The sequence below is a fragment of the Pelodiscus sinensis genome, chromosome 14 (assembly GCF_049634645.1).
Source record: "Pelodiscus sinensis isolate JC-2024 chromosome 14, ASM4963464v1, whole genome shotgun sequence".
Taxonomy (NCBI): domain Eukaryota; kingdom Metazoa; phylum Chordata; order Testudines; family Trionychidae; genus Pelodiscus; species Pelodiscus sinensis.
Window position 1 is genome coordinate 14,215,980 of NC_134724.1, and position 19,361 is coordinate 14,235,340.

General features: G+C 44.9%; 1 protein-coding gene across 1 annotated transcript in view; it reads left to right on the forward strand.

Annotated features, from left to right (window-relative positions):
* AGBL1 (AGBL carboxypeptidase 1) overlaps nt 1-19,361 on the forward strand; it is a 485,420-nt gene that overhangs the window by 88,777 nt on the left and 377,282 nt on the right. Inside the window, exons 7-10 of the mRNA XM_075897043.1 lie at nt 7,313-7,521; nt 12,962-13,127; nt 14,657-14,727; nt 18,437-18,553. Coding sequence (XP_075753158.1) covers nt 7,313-7,521; nt 12,962-13,127; nt 14,657-14,727; nt 18,437-18,553 — 563 coding nt within the window. The remainder of the gene's footprint in view (nt 1-7,312; nt 7,522-12,961; nt 13,128-14,656; nt 14,728-18,436; nt 18,554-19,361) is intronic.

The following is a 19,361-nucleotide window of genomic DNA, read 5'->3' on the forward strand; positions in this document are numbered from 1 at the left end:
AATTGTAATAATCAATTTAAAGAGACAGGCTGTGGTGACCTTCTGAGTATGTCTCTTTTATCAAGAGGATTCTCTGGTGCTGGCAACAGTTATTGCAAATGACCTCTTTGCTGCCTCCCTTTTCTCTCCCCTCACCCTCTTGCCTAACCTATTTCCCTATTTCCTCCCAGCCATACTTCTCCTTCCCTGGTCCTTCCCTCAGCTTCCTTCCTCCTCCTTTATTCAGCCACCAACGCTTTTCCTTGCATGAAAGCATGAGGATTGTGTGTCCAGTGAGGTAAAATATCCATTGGGATTCCCTGCTTCTTGCTGAAACCATTGAAACCACTAGACCTGGGCTCATCCCATTGTTCACTGGAGATTGATCCAATTTCCATAGGGAATCTGGGTGAATCTCTGGAGCAGGAATCGGCTCCCAGTGGTTGTCTGGTCTTCCCTTTAGAAGGTGCCTTTTTCTCAGGAGCAAACACTAGTTTATAATGTCAAGTATCAGAGGGGTAGCCGTGTTAGTCAGAATCTGCAAAAGCGATGAGGAGTCCTGTGGCACCTTATAGACTAACTGAAGTGTAGGAGCATAAGCTTTCGTGGGCAAAGACCCACTTCGTCAGATGCATGTAGTGGAAATTTCCAGAGGCAGGAATAAATATGCAGGCCAGGATCAGGCTGGAGATGACGAGGTGGATCCAATCAAGGAGGATGAGGCCCACTTCTAGCAGCTGATCCAGATCTGGATCAGCTGCTAGAAGTGGGCCTCATCCTCCTTGATTGGATCCACCTCGTCATCTCCAGCCTGATCCTGGCCTGCATATTTATTCCTGCCTCTGGAAATTTCCACTACATGCATCTGACGAAGTGGGTCTTTGCCCACAAAGCTTATGCTCCTACACTTCAGTTAGTCTATAAGGTGCCACAGGACTCCTCGTCGCTTTTGTAGTTTATAATGGAGGTTGTTTTACCCCTTCCAGTCTCTTGGAAGCTGCAGGGTTAATTTAGCAGAGCATCTTAGCTTCAAACCATGTCCTTGGCATAATGAATTGGCTGACTCAGATCAACAAAGAGAGCACCAAAGAGATTTAAATAGCTAGACATAAAGATAAATATCTTTGTTCTCTCTGGTAAGCAGTGGCTTGCTCATCATATTTCAGATTGACTATAATCCATTTACGTGATTGTATAAACCAGGTGATCTCTAGCAGTCCCATGTGTGCGACTCTAGAGGAGGCAGAAGTGAAAAGGAGGGGATTGGGAGTTTCTTCAGATACAGCAACAGTGCTCAGGCCATAATGCCTGCAGATTGGTGATTATCTGCTATCCTTAAACCCCCATCTGCCACTCAGTGAACAAATCAGGGTTCCCTTGAAATTGGAGACTTCTCTTTTGTGTGAGCCCCTCTCTGGCTTTAGATGCATCTTCAATGGCTGTGGAACATCTGGAATGAATGTACCAGCTGTGCTGGGTACATCAAGGCAAAGCATGTCTGTTGTACCATCAAACTCACTTGGTATGTCCAGGCAGAGAAACATGGCTGCAGTGGAATATTAGTTCAGGGGGAGCAACAGCAAAAAGGTTGAGAAGCAAACAGCTTTCTGCCACTTACCACATGGGTTATGCAAATCCACTGCAGGAGGAGCTGACTTCTTGCTGCCTGCAAATGTGCATATTGCTGCTTGTATGTCTGACTCATACCCACCACCTGTATTTTAGCCAAAATCCAGATGTACTCAGCTGCATTGCAGATGGAAAGACCAACAGATAGACAGGTGGGGAGGTTTCTGTTTTCCTTCCTGCCTTCTGGGCATTCCTACTCCTTTGTTCTTCCCTTGCTTTGATGACTATAAAACTGAAAAGGAATTAAAGAATGAAATGAGAGAGATCTGCTAATTGGAGAAGAGCAGGAGAGAGCTGATGGGATGGTCCAGCAGAACCTAATTATAATCTCTGGTAATCAAAGAATTGGGGATATTGACTCAGAAAAATTCCTTCCTGTCCCACCCTAGTAACCTTCCTTTCTCCTAGAACAAACTTTCCTACTGTAGGTCATAGCACAGATATTTGGATGCTACATTGGTAAGTGCTACAGGAAACCAACAAGAAATAAATAATAAATTGACGTAGTCCTTAGACTATATAGTGCTTTTTTAATCCACAACACACAATGGAAACATTAGAAAACTGAGGCATAGAGCAATCAAGTATATTGCACAAGGCCATGTGTGTGAGAAACTGCCAGAGTCAGGAACAGAAGCCAGGGGTTCTGATGTCCTGAGCTGGTTGAAGATTTTTTTCTCCCATTTTTCAAAAAATATTTTATGGGAATTTTACTTTGGTTGAAATTTCTAGCTTTCCTAACCAGCTCCACTCCACGTCCTTTCCACAGCCACTGTGCCACATGGGTTCTGATCAGTGGGTTGGAGAGCTAAATGTTGTGGCTCTGCATCCATACTGATTTCAGTAACCTCTGTACAAGGCAGACACTCCTGAGTCTCATTCAGGCAGCCTACACCCCAGACCCCCCAACTCAGTTCTGCCTCTTGTCAGGTTTACATGAATTTGCAGAACTCCTTGGCTGTGTCTACACTGGCGTGATCTTGTGCAAAAGTGGCCTATCTTGCGCAAAAACTTGCTGCCTGTCTACATTGGCTGCGTGTTCTTGCGCAAGTAAACTGATGTGTAGACAGGCAATATAATTTCTTGCGCAAGAAAGCCCTATGGTTAAAATGGCCATCAGAACTTTCTTGCGCAAGAGAGCATCTACACTGGCAAGGATGCTCTTGTGCAAAAGCACATGCCAGTGTAGACACTCTCTTGCGTAACTACTTTAATGCAAGAATTCTTGCGCTAAAGAGTTTTTGTGCAAGATCACGCCAGTGTAGACGTAGCCCCTTGAGTAATTCTCCAAGGAACCCTGACTGATTTGAGCGAGTGGTTAATCACCTTGAGGTTAGCACATATGACATGTGGTTGAGGATCAACAGGAAATTGTGAGTCAAACCATTGGGATTGATAAGGGATCTTCAAGCCATTCAGGTTTTTAGTACATGTGTGCACACCAATGCTGAATGAAGGTCAGAGGAGTAACATCCCTGGGGTCTTATGCACACTCACAATTGCTGGAACTGAAAACATGAGAGATGTTGTCAGAGTTGTATGAGGGCCAAGAAGCAGGAAAGCTGAAGCTGCTGCAGGCCTGGACTGAAGTGTATTGGCAGAGCTGTCTGAGGGTATGTCTACACTACAAAGTTAGTTCGAACTAACTTAGTTCGAATTAGTTAATTCGAACTAAGCTAGTTCGAACTAACGCATCTAGAACTAAAAACTAGTTCGAACTAGCGTTTTGCTAGTTCGAACTAGTAAGTCCACATTGAGTGGACTCTGAACAGGGCTTAAGGATGGCCGGAAGCAGTGCTGGCAGGGCATAAAAGGAGGACTTAGAGCATGGAGATGCTGTCTCAGGCTAGCCGAGGGCTGCGCTTAAAGGGTCCCGACCCCCACCCTGGACACACAGTTCTCAGGGGTGCCCCGCTTGCAAAGAAGTTCTGGCTTGGAGTGCCCTGAGTGCCCACACTGGGCACATCACACCACTCGGCCATCAGCCCGGCTGCACTTGCCGCAGGCTGCCATCTGGGGAGAGGGAGTAATTGGGGGGCTGCAGGAGAGCTTCCACCCTCAGAAGCCCACAGAGCCAGCCCAGTCCTCCCCATTGGGGGCTCGTACCCCATTCCTCCCTCACCTCCTTCCACTTACCCTTCCCTAGCCCCCCTTCTTATTGATGTACAAAATAAAGATAACGTTTCTTCCAACATTGACTCTGTCTTTATTGAAAAAAACTGGGGGAGACTGGGAAAAGGAGGTGGGAGAGGGGAAGAGAAAGGCTGGGAGAGGGGAGGGCAACTAACATGATCAGGGGTTGGGAACAGGTCCCAGATGAAGAAAGGCTACAGAGACTGGGACTGTTCAGCTTAGAAAAGAGGAGACGGAGGGGGGACAGGATAGAGGTCTCTAAAAGCAGGGGTTGGGTGGAGAGTGTGCATTCAGAAAAGTTCTTCCTGAGTTCCCATAAAGAAGGACTAGAGGACACCAAAGGAAAGGAATGGGTAGCAGGCTTGAAACTAGTAAGAGAAAGTTGTTGTTCTTGACAAAGCAAATAGTTAACCTGTGGAACTCCTTGCTGCAGGAGGCTGTGAAGGCTAGAACTAGAACAGAGTTTAAAGGGAAGTGAGATAAAGTGATGGAGGTTGGGTCAATGGAGTCCTATTAGCCAGAGGGTAGGAGTGGTGTCCCTGCCCAAAGTTTGTGGAAGGCTGGAGAGGGATGGCACGAGACAAATGGCTTGGTCATTGTCTTCGGTCCATCCCCTCCAGGGTCCCTAGGGTTGGCCGCTGTCGGCAGACAGGCTACTGGGCTAGATGGACCTTTGGTCTGACCCAGTACGGCCATTGTAAGCTCAGGGCTCAGTGTCGGGGGTCTCAGTGGACCCCCTTGATTTTCATGCACACCTGGTCCTGGGTGGCCAGGCTGGCAGCTCTCCTGCCCTAGACGGCCACTTTCCTGTGCCTAGTGCGGAGATCGTGGACGAGGTCCACGATGTCCGCACTAGCCCAGGAAGGTGCCCGCCTCTTGCGGTCCAGGGCAAGCTCCCGGGAGCCGCCAGCCTGGTCCCGGCAAGAGGGGGTGGGCTGGGGGGCATCGGGTGGGTGGCTCTGTGCCGTGCCAGGTGCAGGGTCTGCTAGCTGGGTGCTGGCAGGCTTGCACCTGGCACGGGCACCGTAGCCAGCCCGTGCCCCTTTAAGGGGTCCGGGGCTGGGAGGGGGACATAGAGTTTCCCTGGTGTTGGCCAGAGTGGCCACCAGGGAAACCTGGGGAGGGCTAGCCTCCCACTAGTTCGAACTAAAGGGCTACACAGCCCTTAGTTCGAACTAGCTAGTTCGAACTAGGCGTTAGTCCTCGTAAAATGAGGTTTACCTAGTTCGAACTAAGCGCTCCGCTAGTTCGATTCAAATTCGAACTAGCGGAGCGCTAGTGTAGCACCTATTAAAGTTAGTTCGAACTAACGTCCGTTAGTTCGAACTAACTTTGTAGTGTAGACATACCCTGAAGGGTTTAGGATGGCAATAACACACTGCAGATCAAGGTTGAGGTGCTTCAGAAGATTAATGTGGGGGCCCAGGTCTGTATAGCAATCAGGTTGCAGGAAAGGATTGATTAGCATTGGCTTCCCAGGAATGGAATGACAGGGATGTTGCAGGTCAGCACTAAAACACATTGGCAAAGCTTTGAGTGGAGCTCTCTGTTTCCATCCATCCTCCCTCTTTATGTAGTATTTCCATGGTGCTCTCAAAGAATAGAGAAGACTTGCCACAGGGTCCTTGCTCCACCCTTCCCAAGAGCCTCTCTTTTTCATCACTGAGGCCTCTGAGGATTGCTGTCTGCCCTTCACCTGCAACCTCTGCACCTTCCTCATTGACTCTCCATTCACTCCTGTTTGCTGACTTCCCTTGACCCCAACCTCACTGCCATTCTCTCTCTGTCTTAACCTCTGTCTCTCTTCTTCTTCTCCTCCCTGTAAATCTCTGCTGATTTTAATTATTTTAATGCTGTAGATGTGAGTAGTTCTGATTCTTTGTTTAATGGAACAGCAATAGATTGGTGCCTACTTGCTCTGGAAAATCTGTATCAAGAGCTTGCTGTAGCAAAGTGCATATGGTAATCAGGATTTAGGGGACTCACCACATGCTTCCAAGCCTCATGGATAGACGAACATGTTCTTCAGAGCTCCGAAAGTGTGTTGGAAAGAGGCATGTTGTGGACCAGTCAGGAAAAATACATTCAATCAAGAGCTGGTTTAAAGGGGGGAAGAATATTTTGGAGCTTGATAGGACTATATGTGCATGCTTTTGAGAAGGGTAAGAAATGCAGGGGAAAGGTGCTTCAGAAATATTGAATAGCCTTGCAATATTACTGCAAGTCTTGTGATATTTGGTATTTGTCTTAAAAACTGATCATCTGGTGGTATATGATTATGAGAGTATCAGTATTCATTTTTTGTAAGGAACTTTACGAAGACCCTTATGGCTTTGGAGTAAAACTTGTACATGTGACCTGAGCACATGCAAAGGCTAAGAAACTAGAGAGAAAAGTAAAAGAAATCAAAGGTGGTATTTTATTTAAAAATAACCCTCGTGATTTTAAAGTTAATCTTGATCTTTTAAGCCTGATTTGTGGTTTTTGAGTATCTTAGGTTGGCAGCCCTGAGAAGGCAAAATGGACTGTAATTTTATAGTATCTGTTGTGCAATGACTTTAATTACAAAGGAGTGTGCACTATGAGTTGGCATCACACCTTTCAGTAGTCAAACAAGACCTGAGTGGCTGAGGCAGGGTCATGTGACAAGATGGTTGGCTTTGATGCCCACCCTATGTCAATCTCCTATGGTATCTGTATTACTGTATGAGGGGCATATGATCCTCTTTCAACCAATCATATTGTGTCTTTTCCCCTCTCAGTTGCTCCTCCCACTTTCATATTGATTTTGAAAAACATATGGGCTGTGTCTAGACTGGGAAGTTTTTCCGCAAAAGCAGCTGCTTTTGCGGAAAAACTTGCCAGCTGTCTACACTGGCCGCTTGAATTTCTGCAAGAACACTGACTTCCTACTGTCTGAAATCAGTGCTTCTTGTGGAAATACTATGCTGCTCCCATTCGGGCAAAAGTCCTTTTGCGCAAAGCTTTTGTGCAAAAGGGCCAGTGTAGACAGCTCAGATTTGTTTTGTGCAAAAAAGCCCTGATCGCGAAAATGGCAATCGGGGCTTTTTTGCGGAAAAGCGTGTCTAGATTGGCACGGACGCTTTTCCACAAAAAGTGCTTTTGTGGAAAAGCGTCAGTGCCAATCTAGATGCTCTTTTCTGCAAATGCTTTTAACGGAAAACTTTTCCGTTAAAAGCATTTCCGGAAAATCATGCCAGTCTAGACGTAGCCTGGGGGTGCAGTGGGTCAGGATTAAGGTGCATTGGCAGATGGAGATCGTCACAACTACTGCTGCTGCCACCATAGCGGGGTTAGATAAAATACATACATCTTCAGAACTGTCAATCCAGCATCTCCCACTGGTGCCAAGCACCTCAGTTTTTGCTTTACTTGGGGCCATGCCAAACACACACCTTCGCTTAACAAATAAAGGTCACAAATGCAAATTATTAAAATTAAGTTAATAAACATGTCTGTGAGTGTGTGAGCATTGTGTATATGTATGCACAATCATTAAACAATGCTAATAGGGGGACTCTGTAACTCAGCTGTTCCCCTTTGGTTTCAGAGTCTAACAGCCGACGAGCAGTCAACAGAGGCTATCTGTGTGAATTGCTCAGACTGTACCAGGACTGGCATCGCTGCGACACCTCCAATAGGTGCATCCATGTCCGCAGGGGTCTTCTGCTCTGCCTCAAACACATCACCAACATTCAGTCTGCCAGGGAGATTTTCCTAAGTGCCCATGGCATGGAGATCCTCTTCACCACTGCACAGGTAAACACAATCAGGGGATTTGACTGAGCAGCTGCTCCTAGCTTGTTCTACCCTCAGAGTGTAGCATTCTTCTTATGTTTTAAGCAGAACGAATTGAAAAATGAAATTCCCATCTTGCTTTTTCTATGCGTTACTTTGACTATTGTGTTTGTTGCAAATCAGACAAAAATTCAAAATGTGGCAATTTCTCAGAACAATCAGTTCAGAAATGTTGGAATATTTCATCTTTAATGTTACTCTCTGTCTATCTGTGTCTCTGCACTGCCTCATGGGAATTGTAGGTCCACCTCCCTCATGCCCTTATTCTTTTCTATGGATCCCACTCCCTGGTCAGCTGGCATTTCCCAGGATACTCCACCATCCCTCTCTGTGGCTGAACAGCATCTCATGGGATGTTTCATTTTAATTTTTAAATGGAAAATTCTACCAATACTTTTCTTTTCCTGACAGAAAATTTTAATTTTGGCAAAACCTTTCTGTCCTGGCAGGAATATGTTTTGCTCAAAATTTTTCAGCTGGGCTCAGTTTTAGTTTTTGAAAAGTAAGTGTAGTGCTAGTGAGACAACAGCTGCCCTGAAGATGGGGTCCTTGTGGCTGGAGGGAGGGCAAGTACAGGACAGGCAGCAATTTCTTCTCATGACCATCCATCAATGTGCTTCTTTAGTCATGAAATGAAGGGACCACTGTGGCCTATTTAATACCTGGCCAGTGGGATTCAACAAGCAATGTTTTCTCTTAGGATTATAACTGGCATGTGCCCTGCCTTCTGTCCTAAACCAACCTTCTAGTGGTGAACAATCCAGACCCCCAAATTCTTCATGGCATACAATATATGCAGTGGCCCAGATCTTCTACTTTCCAAACCCCAAGACCAACAACTACTGCTGCCACAGAAAGCTACCCGTCCCCCTATTGTAGGTACTATATGGATGGGGTGATTGTTCCCTTGTCTGGGGCATGAGGAATTGGCCACTACTTCAGATGGGGCTAGGGAACAGATGTGGCAAGATTTCTATCAGATATGGCTCTTATAACAGTAAGTCCCCAATTCACATGGAGGATGGCAACAGCTGAGTGAGAGCAAAGTCTGTGACAGCCGACTATGGATTGTTGCCTCTATGAACCTGAAACTATCTATGGTTCCTTCTGAGCTAACATCTCCTGATAGCTCAGCCTGGGAGCAGCACCCTGAAAAGTGCAAACACTGGGTCACCTTGGGTGAATAAACAAGATACGACACACCAAGAATCCTGTGAAGAGAATGCTAATCCTTTCAAAGGTCAGAAGTGGAGCAGAAATGACAGCTTCGGGGGGTTCCAGTTTGCTTTCCCTACCATATGCCATGGGAGATCTGTTAGTAGCGGAATCATTGAGGTTAATAAGTCCAACCTATCACATTCCCAGAACACTAAAAAGTACATTTTTCATCTTACATTGTCTCCCTGAGAAATCAAATGATGTTCTCCCAAGCTCCTGGGGGAAAGGTACAACTTGGGGCAGATATAGAGCAGGGTGAACGGGGCGGCCGCCCCGGGCCCCGTGCTTCAAAAAGCCCTGCGCATGCGCCGTGGCAAAGGGGGGGCCCCGCGGAATTATGCTGCCCGGGGCCCCGCAAAACGGTCATCTGCCCCTGGGTACAATCCTGTAAAGAGCCTACATAATTCCTTACTCACAATTAGAAACTGCAGATTAGTGAATGCATATCACACTGCTGCTGCTGCAGGGACTCTTCAGCATCCTTGTGTGAGAGAGAGAGCTTGGGAGAGTGTGCTGGCTGCAGGGAGAAAGCTTGTGCCTCTTGGAGACAAAAGTGACCGAGAGTCCCTGTCTAGGTGGAGTTTTGGCTACAAATGTATTCGCTTGTGGCAATTCATGCTATGACCAGCTAACATGGTTTTAGCCATGTTAAATTGAGCTGGTTTGAAAAATTGTGACAAGATATTCTTTCATTGGAATTTGCTGCATTTGTTTATTTGTTGAAATTGAAATGTTTTTAGGGGACTAATTCTGGCAGAACTGAGGAAAGGCCCCAGTGAATCCTGTGTGTTGGATAGCTTTTGGTCAGAACCCTGCCAGCTTTCCTGTTAGCTCGATCACCTTGCATCCTCAGCAGCCTGCCAGGCATGCAGACAGGTAGCTGAGAGCCTGGAAGCCTTGGGAGTTCTGGCTCTGAGGCTCAGGTATCTTCAGCAGCTTGGGTTTCTTGGGTCCCCCTGCTCTGTAGCAGCTCATCAGATGCCCTGCCCCACAAATTAAAAAAATTGTGCATTTCATTTTGACTCCGCATATAAACAAAAGTTGAAATATTGTAAATTTCTGAAACAGAAAATACTTTCCTCCACCCATACATCCTGTCTATGACCATGTTTAAAATGTGCCAGTCAAAACATGTTTAAAGAACACATCTTTAAATATGATCTATTGGCCTAATCTAGCTGAGGTCACAGACAGAGCTCACAGGCCTGGGAGGAATAGAGGCTGTTGTTCTCTGCCCTGTGAGAGTGTGCTGGAGAGAATTTAATGAGGCACTTTCTCTTCTTTATTATTTTCACAATTCATTTCTTTATTTAGGCTCAGCTGGTATCTCTGCAATACCTATGCCTTAGTCTCGCCTCTCAGTTAATATTGTCATAGTATCAACCTTTCTTGCACTGGCATCAAATAACCCACAATTGCACTGAGTATAGTGACTGAAGCATAGATGAGTTGAGTTCAGGTCAACTTTACTTTGGGTTTCTGAACTATGAATTGAGTTTGTTCCATCTGTAGCATAGAGAAGCCAAGTGACTTGCCCAATATTGTACATTGACTTAGTGGCAAAGCTGTGAATAGAAACCATTTCTTCTGGCCTTTTGCTGTTTGATTCCTCAGAGGTAAATTCAGAATTGTCCCCCGCTCTTGTTCTTACCATCCAGAGATCTAAAATACATATTAAGGTTCTGGTAGCTGAGTCTTGTAAGCAAGTCAGCTTACATGATATTTTTAGATTTTTAGGAATCCTGCCTAATTCCACAGAATTTTGCAATGCCCTTCATTCATATGGATGGAAGCGGAACAGGTGTCTGTATAAAAAGCAGCAGTTTTTCTTTTATTATGTATTACAAAGCACTTCAGTTTGTTCACCAATCACCCTGCTGGACTGGCTGAGTAGCCTAAGCCCTGCACCTCTCTCATTGTGGGATGCTAAGTCAGTGGTGCTAACCACTTACTCTGTCTTCTTTCCACTGAAAGAGTATAATTATTCTGAAAATAGTAATAAAAAATCATCTTGATGTTGTTCTTACATGTATTGGTGTCTTTGTGGTGTTTTTTGGGGCCTCAGCTGATATTCTGGTGTTTGAAGGATCCATTCCAAGTCACCAAGGATGCAGACACCAACTATGCTGGCAGCAGACTTGGTACCAGGGGCAGATGAGAGTTTTGCGGGGCCCCCCTTTGGAGAAAAAATAGAAAAAAGGCATCCCTCCTGTGCCCACTCCTCCAGTAGCCCCACGCTGATCATGTGAGCTACCCATCCTCATCCCCTCTCCTAACACTTCCCTCTACACACCTGCTCTGCCTCTCTCCTCTGGTGCTAGTCCCTCCCCTGCAGGTGTCTGCCCTTCTGCTTCTCCCCCAGAATCCCCTGGCACCTGCACCTTCCCTTACCCCTACACCCTCCTGGTGCCTCCCCCTTCCCTCACTGCCCCTGCGTCCTTTGCCCTCTTTTACCCTAATGTCCATCCCCTCACCACCTTCTGCCCCCATTCCCCTCATGCCCCTGTGCCCTCACACATGCCTTGCTCCATCCCTACCTTCCTCCTACCCACCCCTCCTTTCAAGCCTTCTCCCAGCACCTCCCCATCCTCCCTTTAGTCCCCAATGCCCTTACCCTCTCCTCTCCCAGCATCACCCTGTCCCCCCTCCCATTGACACCTCTCCTCCTGCCCTTTTCCTCATTGTCTGCACTTGGCCCTCTGGTATTTGTTTCTCCTCCACACTGTCCCTTGGTGCCTTCCCCTTTCTTCTCCTGACTTGACCCCCTCCCCTCAGCACAAGCCCCTTCCTCTGCCATCCACCTTCTGCCTTCCAGTTTTCAGGGCAGCCGCGACCCTGGCCCAGGCTCCAGACCACGTGCCAAACCGAGCAGTGCAACACTGGGCCATGTGGTTTTAAAGTCCCGGGCCGTGACGTCACACCACGCCCAGGCGTCTCCCCTCTCAGCTGTTGTGTGGCATTTCAGCATGCTGCGCATACACTCCCTCGGCCCCACATAACCTGTACTGGCGGGCGCCGGGGAATTTAAAGTGCGGGGCTGCGGCACCCCGTCACAATCCCCCTCCTCCTCCAGTAGCTGCCAGCCGGCCCTTCAGCGGATGGCCCACCAGGAAATTCCCGGTATCCCGTCGGGCCAGTCAACCCCTGGCGCTGGTGCAGGGCCTATTTAAGCATGGGGCCCACTGCTCCGCTCGCCCTGCCCTATATCTGCCTCTGCTTGGTACAGCACAAGAACCTACATAGACAGATGATAGCCATATCAGCTTTGAAATTCTCTTCTCCCCTAAGAAGGCTGTGGTGTATGTGCTCTGTAGCTACAAAACTGCGATTCCTTAGTTTTGCACATTTAAATTTCTAGGAATTCTGTCTTTGTGCAGAGGCAGCAACCATTTTGTTTTCAGAGCTGCTGTCCTTTGTTATGGAAGAGACATGCATCCACTACACTCTCCCAAGGAGATTTCATTTTTATTTTTGATTATCTTGTTTCCCTTAATTTAAAATAAAAGTCCTTCAGTATTTCAACTTTCAGAAGTCAAAAAGAGAAGAAAAATGCATTTTCAGAACCATTTTATTTGGATTTAGAAATACATTTTTAATAACGTATTTTTAAATGTGAAGGAAATTGGTGAGTAAAAGGTCATTTCAAACTGAAAAATCAAAACATTTTGGCTTTTGGCATTTTTTTAAAATAGTTTGGTGAAGCTGACATAAATTCACAAACTGTTTCAGTCACTGAACCAGCATTTCATACCTCCCAATAGCTCCAGATGAAGAATTTTGCCCCTCTGTAGCTGTAGGGAAGTCAGTGGATAATTCAGAAACAGGCATTCTTTTTTTCTGGAGACAGTACTGACCCCAGCACCTTCGATGGTGCTAGGGGACCCTGTGCCCTTTAGATGGATATGCCAGCAGATGGGGAATGAGCTTTAGAAGCAGATAAACTATTTAAAAACCAAGATTCTATGCTCCCATGCAGACTTCCCTGCTGTGATAAGGTAGGAAAAGGATGAAAGAGAAACACAGGAAATATATGAGGTTGAAGCAGAACTGTTTGAGTATTATTCAAATGCTGCTCTTTGAGGTTTTCAGGGAAGCAGCTATTTTAATGTCTAGTGGATCTGTGCAAAAAGGAAAGATGCTTCTGAATGGCAAACATAATTGAATATTCTTCATTGGTGCTTAGGATTGCCTGGATAGCAAGCCCCTGGATCCAATAGTAACTACAGTGGCCCAGATCCTGAGGAAGTGCTACCCCAAGAGGCCTCTGCCTCTGGCTACATTACGCAGTTCCTATTCCTTCTCTCTTCCCGGAAGTGTCAGCTCTGAACCTTCACAAATACTGCCTGAAGGTAAATTATTGACTGAAGTATGTGTGACTGTGACTGATGGGAAAATGGAAGATGGGGGTCAGGAGAGAGAGGAATCTGATCCTGAGCTTTGCATTTAAAACTTGGATGGTGTCCCAAACGGTCATGCTATCAAACTGGGTATGAATCCCTCATTTTGGGTGTTTCTGTCCAGGCCAGCAGGTACTGTGTGGAGAATGGAGATGTGAGATAGTGAAGAGAAGGGGAAATGAAATTCAATCCGTATTGCTTTAAAGTGACCTGAAGGAATGGCCTTGACAGAATCTGGAACTACTGTTGCTTCGTGGAAACTAGGAAGGGAGTATGCATATGTGTACAGTCTGCCTTGCAAATTTATCAGTAAACGGATGCTGCCAGCCAGACGCCTTTTTTTCCTTCTCAAATAATCCAGTTGTGGTTATGCTACGTGAATGGAGGTTGTGAGCACTTGCAGGCCAGCGAGATGTGTGCAAAGGCAGGTGAGCATCATGCATGTAAAAGGCATGCCCAGGAATGAAACAAATATTACCTTCTGCATAGCTGTCTCAGCTAGAGTGAAACCTTCCTGCTGCCAGTCTTCACACTCCAAACCAGCACCTGTACGGTACAGCCCAAACAATATTCTGACTACTGTTTTACCTGTGAAAACATTTTCAGCAAAGACTGTGAAGCTTCTACTCTGTATCTCCAAATTTCTGGCTCACCTCTTTATTGATCTTTAAGATTTTCTTTTGTTTTCATGGGATGTTTCTGATTTCCTCTGGATGATCCTGTTTCCTGTAGTCTAGGCATGTGGGACATACCATAGCAAGGATGAAACTTGCCACCCTACTTTTCTGCCCCACCTCCTGCAAAACTAAAGCAATAAAATCTATGTCCAAGAGAATTTTTACCCCCCAAAATGAGAAGAGCTAGAGATATAGTGATGTCCACTAGGGCTACCATGCAAATACATTATACCTATTAACTTTTATGTGGAAGATAGATTCCACAATAGTATGGTCAGGATAAAATCCTTAGGTAGGTACTGTATATAGATTAACAGCATCCTATAATATCTTTGCAATAAAACAAAAAATCATCACATTACTTTGTTACAGAACATGGTGCCACATCAGGGTGGTGATTGTCAAGGTGTGGAAATACTGTGATTTCATCCAGGAGAACAGGCCCAGCCTTTGGGCAAGAGGCGGTTGACTTGGGCCCCACACATTCAGGGCCCTGTGCTACCCAGCTTCCAGCCCCACCCACCCTGCCAGGAGCCATGCGGTCATGCAGGTCAGCGTGCTGCCTTGGGCCCACATACTCTTTGGCTGGGCCTACAGAAAAATCAGTGTAGATGCCCTCTATCCCATATGCAGCTATATCTGATGGAACAACACATGGGATCTAAGTCTTAGGCTCTGCTGTGGTCGTTTATAGGGAGAAGACACATGTGTTGAGCACAAAGGTGGCTTGACTTTCTGAAGGGGGTCAGGGAGAAGGATATGATGATGGAAGACACCTGCTCCATATGTTTTCTACTTTTGCAGATGACTATGACGATGATGTAGAGGAAGTGGAAAAAGACCTGCATAGTGATGATCTGGAGCACAAAGAGGAAGTATGTCTATTAGTCACAGCTTCCTTTAAAACCCTGCATGCTCTATGAGGGGAAAATGGGGGGTTTTCCCCCTTATTTGGACCTTATTTCCATTCCCTATTTGATTTTACCTTTTACAATTAGAGCCAAGAATAAGTCTCAATGGAGATTTGATTCTTCCAGGCAGAGGCCATGAGAGGCACATTAAGGAGAAAGTGATAAGAGGCCTAGTAGATTTTAGGGAGTGATATCTTTTTTCTTTTTTTCCCTCATCACAATAACATTATATTTTTGCTATGTACCTGGACTTCAGTCACAGAATGAAAGTTGATTTGTTTGTGGCTTCAGAGCAGATATATAATAATATAGGGCTGCTTGGCCACAGAAAATGGAAGAGCAGTCATCTTCCATGGAGTGGGGTCGGGATCTTTTGAACATGCAGTTAAATGGTGCATATAAATATTTAGACAGGTTGGTATGCAGTTGTGTCTGGGATCTTGCCTGAGAAGCTGGAAGACTTCAGCTTTGTGTAGGTAACCTATGTGATTTGCCCACTATTATAGAGAAAGCTGGCCAATCTCTTCCTGGGAACAAGTCCCTTGTTTCTGTTTCTGAATAGATTCTCAGTTGAATCGCCCCAAAATTCTTCCTTGTTCACATGACTTCAGGAATAAAAGTATAATAATCTCAGCTCATTGTTTTTTCACAAACTGTCACTTCATGTATTTCATAATCCCAGTTTGATCTGTGTGATTGGGTATATACGTCACATAGTATTTTTTTTCCATTCCCTATTTGATTTTACCTTTTACAATTAGAGCCAAGAATAAGTCTCAATGGAGATTTGATTCTTCCAGGCAGAGGCCATGGGAGGTAGATTAAGGAGAAAGTGATAGGAGGCCTTGTAGATTTTAGGGAGTGATATCTTTTTTCTTTTTTTCCCCCATCACAATAACATTATATTTTTGCTATGTACCTGGACTCCAGTCTTTAAAACAGCTTGGGTCTTTAAGCCACAGTTAGAGCACTAATTTTTAGCCTCTTTCTTTTACCTATTCCTGTTCATGAACAAATAATTTAACTAATTATTTGGAACATTGTTTGCTTTCTGTCCTCACTCTTTTTCCCTGCCACACCCTGCTGTGAAAGGTACAAATCTAGGATGCATGCCAATGTTTCTCTGGTGAAAATGCATCTTTCTACACATACATTCATGCATGAATGAGCTTTTGCTCTCTCAAACATCTGTACAAACAAAACCTTGTTTGCACAAATATTTATGGTAATCGAATGAAAAAGGGCACAAACAGTGTGTGATCTGATCCAGTTTAGATTTCTGTTGAGTGTTCTTTTCACTATTTGCCTGCTCTGCCTATCTGAACATTAAAATGGACACAGTGTCCTGACCTGCCCATTAGTGACTATTTTCATCAGAAAACTGGTCAAACTGTTCATTAGGAATAATGTTTTTGTTTTGTCATTTGTTCCCAATCACATCCTAATGTTTGTAATTAGTGAATACTTATGAATAATGACCATAAGTACTTGTGAACAGTTTTAAGTTTATTGGCTGTTTGACAACACTATGGGTGTGTCTAGACTACATGCCTCCTTCGACGGAGGCATGTAGATTAGCCAGATCGGAAGAGGGAAATGAAGCCGCGATTAAAATAATCGCGGCTTCATTTAAATTTAAATGGCTGCCCCGATCTGCCGATCAGCTGTTTGTCGGCAGATCGGGGGAGTCTGGACGCGATGCGCCGACAAAGAAGCCTTTCTTCATCGGCACAGGTAAACCTGGTTTCACGAGGCTTACCTGTGCCGATGAAGAAAGGCTTCTTTGTCGGCGCATCGCGTCCAGACTCCCCCGATCTGCCGACAAACAGCTGATCGGCAGATCGGGGCAGCCATTTAAATTTAAATGAAGCCGCGATTATTTTAATCGCGGCTTCATTTCCCTCTTCCGATCTGGCTAATCTACATGCCTCCGTCGAAGGAGGCATGTAGTCTAGACACACCCTATGACTTGAATTTTATTCATTTGCCTTGTATGATTGCTACTGTAACCTTCATATTACCCCACCTTGTGACTAAACTTTTACACAGAATGATAATGGGGGATGAATAGTGAACTTTTGATCCAAATTTTTGGGCAAAGAAACATTTACACTCAAGTTCTTAATACTTTTGTGATTCAAAAACTTTTCCCACAGCTATTTGGTGGTGTCTAAATATTCATGAATAATGTCTAATACTAATCACAGTGAACAGAGCACAACACTTTTATTTATTTGATCAGCTCTACCAAAATTGGAGTCCCCATGCATCAATCTCACATCCAGTTTTATCATGAAGCCCATCCATCCCTCCCCTGAAAATCATTAAAACCTATACGTACACATCCCACATAATTCTCCAAACTGTCACTTCCTCCAAAGCAATCTTCAAGGGCTCAGAAAAACTCCAACACCAACTACTGACTCCCCTGTCAACCAATCCCAATCACCCCCTCAAATCAACACAAGTAACGCTTGGTAGAAACAGCCCAGCCTTTCAGTCCAGCTATGGCTCAGGGTTGGAACTGCTGTTGACACCATGGTGTTCATGGGAATTTGGTGATAAATTGAATCATTTCTGAAGTTATTATCAAGAGCAAATTGCTTCTTTGCTGCGGTTTGGTGGTGAATGCTTGCTAACTGTATGCTGAATTATTTGAATAATGCTGTCATGTCGCAGCCATTCATCAATGCCAGTTAGCCACCCTACCCCCCCTTCCATTCTCTTATTCGATGACTGAACACTTGACACTGCATGTCTTTGACTCTTGTATCTGATACAGAAGGTATGCATGTCAATGCATGGTTGCTTTGGATGTGAAAGTTTCAGACATAATCCTTGTCCTTGCTTTATAGATAACTGCAAACCCAAAAGAATGTGTGGGTTTTTTTCAAATGAACAGAAGACGGATTGGGCAAGAGACTAAAAGCTATTTATCACCAGTGTAGAAAGCTATAAATAAAGTAACAGATGAGAAATCGGTGCTTCAGGGTTCAATGATGTGTGCGATACTGGGGGAGAGGGGAGAGGATCTTGATGAGCAGTAGTGGAGAACAAGGTAATCTTAGTTTGGAGAGGTAAGAATACTAGAAGTTGCTAGTTTTGCTGGTAACCAACAAAACACATTTTGCCTGTGACATACGGTGGGATTTTCTTGTTCAATCTAAATTGTCTGATTGTTGGGTCTCTGAATCAAAGCTGTTTTCTCACTGCCCTTCATTCAACACCTGAGGTGGCACATCAGCTGGTTATGTCAGGATACTGGCCAGTGGCTTTGGGAGCTCCAATTTTTGGTTGTCCAAGTTGACACATTTAAATGGTCAATTTTTCAGAGGGTGGATCTCAGCACCTTCTGAAAATCAGGCTCCTATAAGATGTCGCAGCTGGGACACTCAAATAGTGTCCAAACCACTAGTCATTTTTAAAAATCTTGTTCAGGACTTCTGATATATAAATGCCGCTGGATCATTCTATGGCCTTGGGCAAGTGATCTGACTTCTTGTGTGTCTATTTGCCCTTCCATAAAATGAATTTAATTGCTCTCATCTAGTAGTCAGGGGCAGCTTGTGCTTAATGATTCCTGGTACCATCTTATAACTAGCCAGTCAGGGACAATCCCATGTGGTTTGATAGCACATTTCATTTATTTCCTTTCCTATTCTGACTTTTGAAGGACGATGATTTGGAGACAGATGTGAGCAAACTGAACTCAAAGCCAGGTCTTGACAGGCCAGAAGAGGAGCTTGAGCAGTATGAGACAATGTGTCCTGAACTTTCCCTTACCCTCCAGGTGGGATAACATTGTGGCTTCCTTTATCTGTGAATGCATGTAGGAATGTGCAGTACTGGAGATGTTGACTTAGAGGAGGTGGGCTGACAGATATACTGCAAAGGGGAGCTCTGGATGACTCAAGATATCAGAGGATCCAAGATGTAAATTCATCTGGAACTTGTTGGGTTGACTGCAGCCCCAGTTGATAGCATGTGAAAGATATTAACATCTGAGGGCATTTAACTGAAAGCCTGGGTATCAGATCACTAGGGAGTAAATGGATAAATAAATATCCAGGTGGACATTACCTATTAAATATCCACTTATGGGCATTAAGTTGTATCCTTGTTGGTAATTTTAACAGAGATCCAAGAACTAAATGGATAATGGAAATTAACTTGTTTGTCTACTCTAGAGGTGGTCAGTCAAGGTTAGGGTAGAAGAACAGTGATGAGGAAGCTGACATTACCACTGCTTAAAATTCAGAGAGTTCCACAGTTTATCAAACCATCTGTTTAATAGTTTGGGACAGGAAGTGAAGAAGAATATTGTACTCAGTACTGAACAGAGAGAAATCGAGGGAGGCAGAGTATAATTGTTCAATTTAAACAAGACATCATGCCTCTCCTATCATACAAAGTGCTGTGGTATTTGTAATGACTGCACCTGGCCAGGAACTTGGATTAATGTTGCAGTTCTGTATTTTAGTCAGGTGGAACTTTGCCTGGCAAAGTGGCCCCATTGTATTACATGGGACCATCAGTTCAAAGAGAAGTACAGCAGGGTGCCTCATGCAATTTCCTGTAATGCTCCAGGTTTGCTTAGG